Source organism: Mirounga leonina, unplaced genomic scaffold, assembly GCF_011800145.1.
Source record: "Mirounga leonina isolate KUSES-001 unplaced genomic scaffold, KU_Mleo_1.0 Mir_53, whole genome shotgun sequence".
In the NCBI taxonomy this organism is placed as follows: Eukaryota; Metazoa; Chordata; class Mammalia; order Carnivora; family Phocidae; genus Mirounga; species Mirounga leonina.
The window spans coordinates 33,063,437-33,073,210 of record NW_023270807.1 but is presented as its reverse complement, the minus strand read 5'-3'; the positions used below and the strand labels follow the sequence as shown (position 1 = coordinate 33,073,210).

At 36.8% G+C, this 9,774-nt stretch overlaps 1 protein-coding gene across 1 annotated transcript in view; it reads right to left on the bottom strand.

The window, feature by feature from the left end:
• RIMS1 (regulating synaptic membrane exocytosis 1) overlaps positions 1 to 9,774 on the bottom strand; it is a 289,231-nt gene that overhangs the window by 5,462 nt on the left and 273,995 nt on the right. The window contains exons 25-26 of the mRNA XM_034991516.1: positions 5,709 to 5,847; positions 3,413 to 3,525 (exon numbers count right to left, since the gene is read on the bottom strand). Of these exons, the coding sequence (XP_034847407.1) occupies positions 3,413 to 3,525; positions 5,709 to 5,847 (252 nt within the window). The remainder of the gene's footprint in view (positions 1 to 3,412; positions 3,526 to 5,708; positions 5,848 to 9,774) is intronic.

Here is a 9,774-nt window from a genome sequence, read left to right as displayed (position 1 = left end):
TCTATCTATCTATCTATCTATCTATCTATCTATCTATCTATCTATCTCATGACCATACATCCTCAATTTATTGACTATATGGACCAGTAAATGGGCATGTCATTACCTGTTTAACCAGATCCCTGTTGATGGAAATATAGGTCATCTATGTTGTCACTATTATAAATAGCACTGCAATGAACAGCTTTATAAAGAATTTTTACACAGATTTTAAATTATTGGGTCTAATTAAATGGACAATCAAAAATTCCATGCATATTGCCAAGTATCCTTCAGAAAGATTGTGCCTGTTTGTACTACCACCAGAAGTATCTGTCCTCTCATATTCCACATCCACTAATAGGGGTATTAGGAATATGTCTAGTTTTTACCAATCTGACGGTTAAAAAGTGATAATTTGCATCTCTTTGATTAATAGAGAGGCTGAACATATTTCTAAATATTTTCAGTTTGTATTCTTCCTCTTACGTTTTGCCTGTTCATGTCCTTTTACTAAGGTGCTCATCATTTTCTGATTGATATGATACTTTATTTCTGAAAATGCTAAATGTAATTATTTCTAATTTTTTCTTAGTTAAATGATCTCCATTTTCTCAGTTGTGAATTCTCTTTATTTGCCAGGTCAGTTGATCAACTTTGTGGCTCTGGATTATTCATTAGTTTTATAACTCTGTTTTAGAACTCAGCTCCCAGATGTCTCTTTTGTTTTTGTTCTAATCACATACATGCATAGTTAAAAAGTCAAACTGTTCTATAAGTCTTCTTACTAGTGTAAAAGAGTTCCATTCTCTCTCTCAACTTGCCTTCCAAAAGTCACTGCTTTCAAGATTTTCAATATTTTTACCTGATTTATTTTTTACTGTTTGGCATTTGCCTCCCTATTTCTAAATACTATACTTATAAGGTATTTTCCTATGTTTTTCAGTTTTAGATATTATTATTAACTTCTAACTTCAATCTCTTACTGCCTTCCTACCCCTGCCATATACTTGAAACTTTCTGTCATCCCAATATTAGACTATCTAATTATGATTATGTAACATTACTTAAAAATGAGTGAACTAATGTAGTAATCTGAAGGGGTACATGCACCCCAATGTTTATAGCAGCAATGTCCACAATAGCCAAACTATGGAAAAAGCCAAGATGTCCATCAACAGATGGACAAAGAAGATGGATAAAGAAAATGTGGTATATATATACAATGGAATATTATGCAGCCATCAAAAAAAAAATGAAATCTTGCCATTTGCAACAACATGGATAGAACTAGAGGGTATTATGCTAAGTGAAATAAGTCAATCAGAGAAAGAAAAGTATCATATGATCTCACTGATATGAGGAATTTGAGAAACAAGACAGAGGATCATAGGGAAGGGAGGGAAAAATGAAACAAGATGAAACCAGAGAGGGAGACAAACCATAAGAGACTCTTAATCTCAGGAAACAAACTGAGGGTTGTTGGAGTGGAGCGGGATGGGAGGGATGGGGTGGCTGGGTGATGGACATTGGGGAGGGTATGTGCTATGGTGAGTGCTGTGAATTGTGTAAGACTGATGAATCACAGACCTGTACCTCTGAAACAAATAATACATTATATGTTAAAAAAAAAAAAGAAAGAAAAAAGAAAAAAAAAAGAAGATAGTAGGAAGGGAAAAATGAAGGGGGGGATCAGAGGGGGAGACGAACCATGAGAGACTATGGACTCTGAGAAACAAACTGAGGGTTCTAGAGGGGGGTGGGGTGGGGGGATGGGTTAGCCTGGTGATGGGTATTAAAGAGGGCACGTACTGAATGGAGCACTGGGTGTTATACGCAAACAATGAATCATGGAACACTACATCAAAAACTAATGATGTAATGTATGGTGATTAATATAATAAAATAAAATTTAAAAAAAATGAGTGAACTAGAGTACTATGGTTACTTCTCATTTCTTGGACAGCTCTTCCTTTTCCCTATACTACATAAGTGTCTTTTTAAAAAGAATCTGCTAAATTTTTGTGTATATATCATTAGTTCAACCCCTTATTCTCTCCTGGTTGTTGACCTCTTCCATAAAATCAAACACATTAGGTATTCTGTAGATTTTATCTTATGGATTCTGGCAATTTGGACAAATTGCTTTTATTTATCTTAATTTAATTTAATTTAATTTTGTTTTATTTAAATTCAATTAGCCAACATATAGTAGTATATCCTCAGATGTAGAGCTCAACAATTCATCAGCTGCATACAACACCCAGTGAAAATTGCTTTTAAAGCTTGCTGCATCTGTTATCTTTAGATTTTTCTTCACTATCGTCTTGGGTATCCCAACCATTTCTCTCTTGTGTTGAAACATTTATTTACTGGATTTTTTCTTCCTCTTTTTTTAGTTCCTCTTTTTTTAAGTTCACTTAGTTCATTTTGTTGAGGTATATCCTCCAGTAACTTTCTGAGCAATGTTGTGTATGAGGAAAATGTTTTGAGACCTTTCTTTGTCAGTATATTTTTATTCCAGCCTGAACCTTACTTGATAATTTGGAGGGCGATTGTACTATACCTTGGAAATTAACTGTTACTCAGAATTTTTAAGGTAATATGAAGTAGTCTTCTGGCTTCTAGTATTATTATTGAGGAGTCCAATGGGAATCTGACTTTTGATAATTTTGTATAGAATTATTTTTCCTCTTAGAAAACTTGTAGGATTTTCTATTAATCTCTGGTGCTGTGAGAGTCCATGATGATGATGTGCCTTTGTGTGGTGACCTATTTTCATGCATTCTGCTGAGAATTCCTTGGAAATTCATGTCCTTCAGGGGAATAGCTGTTGCACCTGTTACATGTCAATTTCTCCCTTTGTCATTTTTCTTTTAACTTAATTTAAGGTATATTTTGCTAGTAGAAGTTTTCAATTTATCTGTCTTTGGTTTGACCCTTTGAAAAGTTCTTTCCCACTCCAAGAGCACAGAAACATTAATTAAGTGTTTTCAGTATTTTCTAGTGTCTTTCTCCACCCCAGTTCTCTTTTATAATTGAGTATAAAATATTTTTGTAAGTTCTGAAGTAGGGAGGCAATTTCATTATCTTTTTTTTTTTTGCTTATTAAAACAGTTTTGCCAACATCCCTTACTGAATAATCCATCATCTTTATGTGCTGTGAAATGCTACCCTTATCCTACATTTGGATCTATTGTAGACTCTCTATCTTGATGGAGTTTTCTGATAATTCAAAGATTTATGACTAACTTTATTCATTTTGCATAATGTCTCAAGTGAGAAACATGCATCAGAAATTAGAATAGTCATTTGAAGCCAGAATTACCCTTGCTAAAAATGTTGCTTCTCACTTATATTAGTATTATGATACTTTAAATGACCTTGTCAATCATGAAACATCAGTTTTCCTGTGGAAAAAAATGATTCTTACCCATTGCAGGGGTGGCAAGGGTTTGGCGGCCAACAAGCTGAGCTGGTCCCAGTCCATCAAGAAAATCACTGAATTGACTGTCTGCTCCTAGTCGTACTCCAGGAAATATTAAGCTATTAGTAAAAGGACAAAAATCAAAACATTAGATCTCCTAGAATTCTTTTTGTTAGTTTCCATTTAACTACTAATTCTGATCACAACTATAAACATTAGACAGTTTACATTGATTCTTTGCATTCATTGCCTCTGAACCAAGTATATAAAGTACAGCACTGATTGAGAAAAGGCCTAAATAAACTCTCAAGTTAAGAGTTGATGTTCTGTTCAGGAGAGCTTAGTTGTCGTTTTTAATATACTAAGTTTTCTGGACACTTACAAATACAAATCCCTACATAAGTATATTGCTGACATAAAATATAAGATGCAAATTTTTATATCATGAACTCTACATAAATAATTGTTCATGAACATTAAGTAACATTAATGCTAAGTTTAAAAAAATGCCTGATAATTTCTTCAATAAATGTTATAGCAAAGTACAAATTCTTATTTACAAGTAAAAATGCTTAATTTTTTCATTTTTTAATGAACTACATTTTTATATTATCTGAGATTTTCATTCAGTTCAAATGGAAAAGAATTGATTAGACTATGCCCATTTCTTTTTTTTTTAAATAAAGCATTTTTTTTCCCCAAAGATTTTATTTGTTTATTTGACAGAGAGAGAGAGAGCACAGAGGGAGAGTGAAAGGGAGAAGCAGCCTCCCCGCTGAGCAGGGAGCCTGACGTGGGACTCGATCCCAGGGTCCTGGGATCATGACCTGAGCTGAAGGCAGAAGCTTAACTGACTGAGCCACCTAGGTGCCCCTAGACTATGTCCATATCTTACTACACCCTGACTGCCTGAATTCCCTGGGCCGTAAGCTCCAGCAGAGAGTGACTATGCTCTTCTTGTGTATTGATGTATCCTGGGCAACAAGAACCATGCCTGCCATGCAGTTGGACTTCAATGAGCATTTTTTGAATAAGCACGTTTCTATAGGGACTTATTGCTTCCAGTGTGCTTTCTCACATATTACTTCCTCACAATCAAGGGAATTAGAGAGGGCACGTACCATGATCGCATCCAGAGACTATGCAAATCAATCTGTAAGAGGTTAAGTGGCTTATGCACCGTGGAGGTAAATATTATTTGATTTATTAGTTTTATATCAGAAAATAATGTCTCCTGTCTTTCATTTGCACATTGCATTATAATACTTCATCAAATATTGGAATTTTGTCAGCAAGTTCATTTCCATAACTTTCGTTCCTGCTGATCTTTGCTCTTAGCTGTATCTTGCTGGGAGCATGCATACCAATCATTTGATCAAATAAACCCTAGTTTCGGGAATGGGAAAGCACATCATGAACATTAACGTGGCATAATTTTATTTCATTTTCTGAACAAAATTTAAAAAATGCCAGTAAAGTAAAATAAATTATTACTATTAGATTGGTAAATGAGATTTCTGAATGGCAATAAATGAATAATTATAGAAAATTTGTACACGGTCAATCCCCAAGTAACCCACTACAGGATAATAATTACTTAATTGTAAGATCTATAACCTCAGTAAAAGTTTGGTTTTATCAGAAAAATTCTCAAGCATAGAGAAATGCAGGGTTTTTCTTGTGTAGGATCTATATGTAAAAGCAAGTAAGCAAAACGCAAATCTAGTTAAATTTTTTAAGGATTAATTAACTAAAACTCTTTAACCAGAAAAATAAATTCTGGGCTTTTTTCCTAAGATAAAAATGAGTTAGTGATGTTTTAAAAACAACAAAAAAATTTAAATTGCTTATTATCAGAGTGTTAGACTTCCCACAACTCAGAAACAAAAATTAGTTTGGAGAAAAGTAGGAATACGGGAAATCAAGTCTCACTTCTAAATTTTAATTCAGATTTTGGTGACTGGGCCAATGAGTTTCCCCACCCGAAATAATCCACTAAGTGTAGCATTTCTACACTAAAAACATCCAGGACTGGACTATTGTGAGCTTTTCTGGACGATGGAGATCAGTTTATTCATGTTAACCCAGCTTTTCTTCAGACCTCTGAAAGGTCTGAGTGAGCAGGTGCAGAGGTATGTCCCTGTGTACGTATCATAAGAGGTAAGGCTGTTTTAAAACACAGAGGGTTAAACTCCTAGTTAAATAGAGAAGCGGCGCCATACCCGCTGGTGGCTTTGTTACTTTACCTGTGACCACACAGGCTGTGGCTCTAAAGCCACGCAGAGGTGCTGCCATCACTTACTTTCCCTCGGAGCTGTAACTGTTCATGCTGCCGTCAGTAGACTCTCGACTTGGCTGCCTGACCATCTTCCTCATTTCGGCTGCCATTCCTGTTTCTGTGCTTCTCTGGATGGTACTTTTTAACTTCTTGTGGCCTGACTCTGACAAGAGAGAGTAAAAGAAACTCTAAGTTTTGGTTAGGCCGTGTCTCCCCGAATGTTGACTGATTCTGCAAATAAAACAATTATGCATATAATTGAAAGTTTACTCAGAAAAAGAGAGTCTAAGAGAATAATCTGATTAGCTGAATCTCTTTGCCCACACACGCTTTGGCGCAGAGGGGCAGCAGTGGAGGGTAGACCACTGCCCCAGGCCCAGAGACTGCCTGAATCTCAGGGAACCAACATGAGCTCGTTGCAGTATGGCTGCTCAAGTTATCAACTGCAGGGAAAAAGACTGGCTGCATTATGTGGAAAGAGAATGCTGAACAACCTAAAAGGTTTTTCCCCAATCTGGAGTGTTCCAAATGTGTGGGAACAGACCTAAATGAATGGGCCTTGTCCTTTAAAGGAGAAGAGGTGCAGGGAACCAAGCATGAAAAATACCACAGTTCTGGCCATGTAGCAACAATCCCATAAATAGGAATGGTAGTATTTTATTTAATGATTTTTGAAACACTTTACCATACACATTCTCATTTGAGATGGCACATAGCATACCTATGGAGGTAGAACAGATTTTATCTTAACTCCAAGCCTCTACGGCTCTCTCATGCTTGTTGCCTCAGCTGCATGACTTCTGACGGACAGTTTTGGGTGGAAGTCTCTTTTTGCATTGTGAATTATAATGGCTGATCATTTTCTTGATAAACTCTAAGTTCAGAGCAACTTCCTCAAGCCACTTTGAGATGCACTAACCGGCATTCTATTCACAGCATGGAAATGAAATTCTAAAACACTTATTTGATTAGAACAATACCAAAAGGTTAGACAAACACTTAGACTTTTAATTCCTGTCACAGTTTTTCCATCTACACATTTGATATGTATTTCTGGTTTTCTTTCAGTTTTTCATATAGTATCATTTAATCCCCATTAATATATGAGAAAATGCTTTATAAACTCTTCAACCCTCATAAAACCTCTGTGAAGCAGGTGCCCCAAAACACTCCTAAATAAACCACAGGAAAGACTGTATGTTTTCCTCTCATGTTTGGTCACTGCAATCCTATTGTAGATTGTCTAATAAAAAAAATAGTTGATTATGCTATATGGACTCAATGCTGAATATTCTCTACATAAGAGCCATGGCAATTCCTTAAAAACATAAATCTGAATATGTCATTCCCTTGCTCAAGATTTGTGCTGCTTTATCATCAAAACTAAAAGAAAATCCAAAATTGTTACTATGGCCCATAAAATGCCTGGTCCCTGGCCACCTCTCAGATCTCACACGCTGCCCCTCATCCCCGTGGTCCTTGCTCTCCAGTCACGTGGTCTTCCCACATTTTCTTGATAACGCCAAACATGCTGCTTCAGGGTGTTTTCCTGGCTTTCCCTTCTGACTTTCTTGCCTTGCTCCCTCACTTTATTCAGGTCTCGGCGCCAATGTCACCCCCTCAGAGAGGCTTTTTCTGATCCTTATCACTTTCTATCTCCTTGCCATGCTTGATTTATAGCACTGCTCTGCCATTAAACTTCAATTTGTTTGTTGTCTGTTTCCTCAATTAGAATTCATCTCTTTGAGGAGAGGGACATTGTGAATATTGCTGTTATCCCTAGTATCTAGAACATTGGTATCAACTCAGTAACAAGATCACATATTTTCCTCATTCTATTTAATTTAACTTACTATAATACAAACAAACATGTCTCTATTTTTTTAATGACTGCACCGTTGGGTGGTGTCATAATTAAGCCATCTCCTTACTGATGAGCACTTGGAATGTTTCCAGTTGTTACAGGAGAGTTTTTATAGAACACATTTCTAGAGGTTGAATGCTAGTGAAAGGGTAGGAATCTGTTTTGTCTTAATAGCTATTTCTAAATTGCCATTTAGAAACATAGTAATTTAAATCACTCCTACCAACATTCATAGGGATGCACCCATTTTCCCAACTACAGCTCAGGGAGTCTCTACTTTTCCCCTTCTAGTCTCTATCTTGCCTATTTGGCTCGTTATTGTAGAACTTGTACACTTACTGAAGGCAGTGACTTCATTTATGGACATTCCAGTGCTGTTTTTATTTATATATTTAGTTATTTATATATTGTGCCTCCTTCCCAAATGTAGTTCCTTTATGAAGTCACTGTGGTAGAGCGAGACTTCATTCACGCACACACACTGGCTAGATTCCACCTGAGGGGTAAGGGCGAGCCCCAGCCACGTATTACCAAAGTGAGCTCAGCAGAGTTGTGCAGATGTTTCCCCAAAGCAGCAGAGGCAACAAACCCAGGGTGGAACATCAGATTCTTACTGAGAACAAGGACTATCATAGCTAGAAAAAGGAGGGCAAACTTTAAATCTAAACGGTGAGGTGATGCTGGAAACTGGAGGAAAAACACTTAAGAGGATCGTAGTGGGGAGGTTCGGGTTATTCATTCATTCAGTTTTTCATTTATCCATCCACCCAACAAATATTTACTAAGCACCTACTATGTGTCACACACTGTTCTAGGTGTACTGATGAATGACAAATTTCCTGCTATCATGGAGCTTACATTCTAGTGTGTGTATACAACCAAGGCAATGCACAAATAAATAAATATATGCTTGGTAATAAATGCTATGAAAAAAAAAAAGCAGGCAGGATAAGGGGGGATAGAGAGTGACAGGGTAGAGCAGCCCTGGTTTTATTATAAAGGGTAAGGGTCTCATGAATCATCAGTCTGGAGGAAGTGAGGCCACAGGCTGTGAGGCAACAGGGAAGTAACACCCGTGGGGGGGACTGGTCCTGGTGACTGTTTGGGGGGGGAGGTTGAGTAATGGTGGTCAGGAGGGGGCCACTGTCTTCTCAGTAGTGCACAGCTTTCCTCTGCAGTCTTTCCAATGTTGATGTTGACTCTGGTCAAAAGGCTCTGTGGCCAGAGATCTCAGGGCCCTGTGTGCCCCTGGCAGGGCAGATGACAGGGGCAGAGTAGGCTCATCACGTAGGCTACTTCCTAACACAGGTTTCACATGGTTGTTACTTATTACATATTTGTTCAATGAATGAAAAAATTAAAAATGAAGAGTCTGTTAATTTGTTTGCATTATTTAATCGGGACATCAAGTATTCTTAAAGAAGAGTATATTTACAGGGTATCCTAACATTCTTGAAGCAGTTTTAAAACTTAATAGCTTCCAAAATGTAAATGCTACACACTTTGAGAAAACATCATTTAAGAAGCTGGTTATTCAACTTTTTTTTATACTTACTTAATTTTATGAATTTGAATACATTTTTAATTTTAAAGTTTTAGTTTTAGTCCTTTTGAAGACACCAAATATGCACTGATAGTTAGCTCTTGTCTTATTCATGTTAATAATTCAAATAAATAAATTCCAAAACAATGAAAAGAGCTTTGATGGGGCGCCTGGGTGGCTCAGACGGTTAAGCATCCGCCTTCAGCTCAGGTCATGACCCTGGGGTCCTAGGATCGAACCCCACATCGGGCTTCCTGCTCAGCAGGGAGCCTGCTTCTCCTTCTCCCTCTGCTGCTCCCCCTGCTTGTACTCTCTCTAATAAAAAAAAAAAAAATTAAAAAAACTTAAAAAAAAAAGAGCTTTGATGAACTAAATTTTATAAAGGCCCAGGTAAAAACTGAATAAAGAGTTCCAGCTATGGATTTAAATTCATATTTAAATTCACAACAGCTTTAATACTATTTAGAATGCAAGGGTTGGAAAGAACTTTGTTTTATAGATGTGGAAACGAATTTTGGAGATGTATAACTCATGCAACAAATACTTGTTCATCACTTACACTGAGCCCAGTCTCTTCCAGTCTCTTGCTGGTGATACAGCAATGAACGCAGTAGACAAAAATCCCTTGTCCTAATGGAACTTAAATTCTAGTGAGTATAATGATTTGTTCAACATCATGCTAG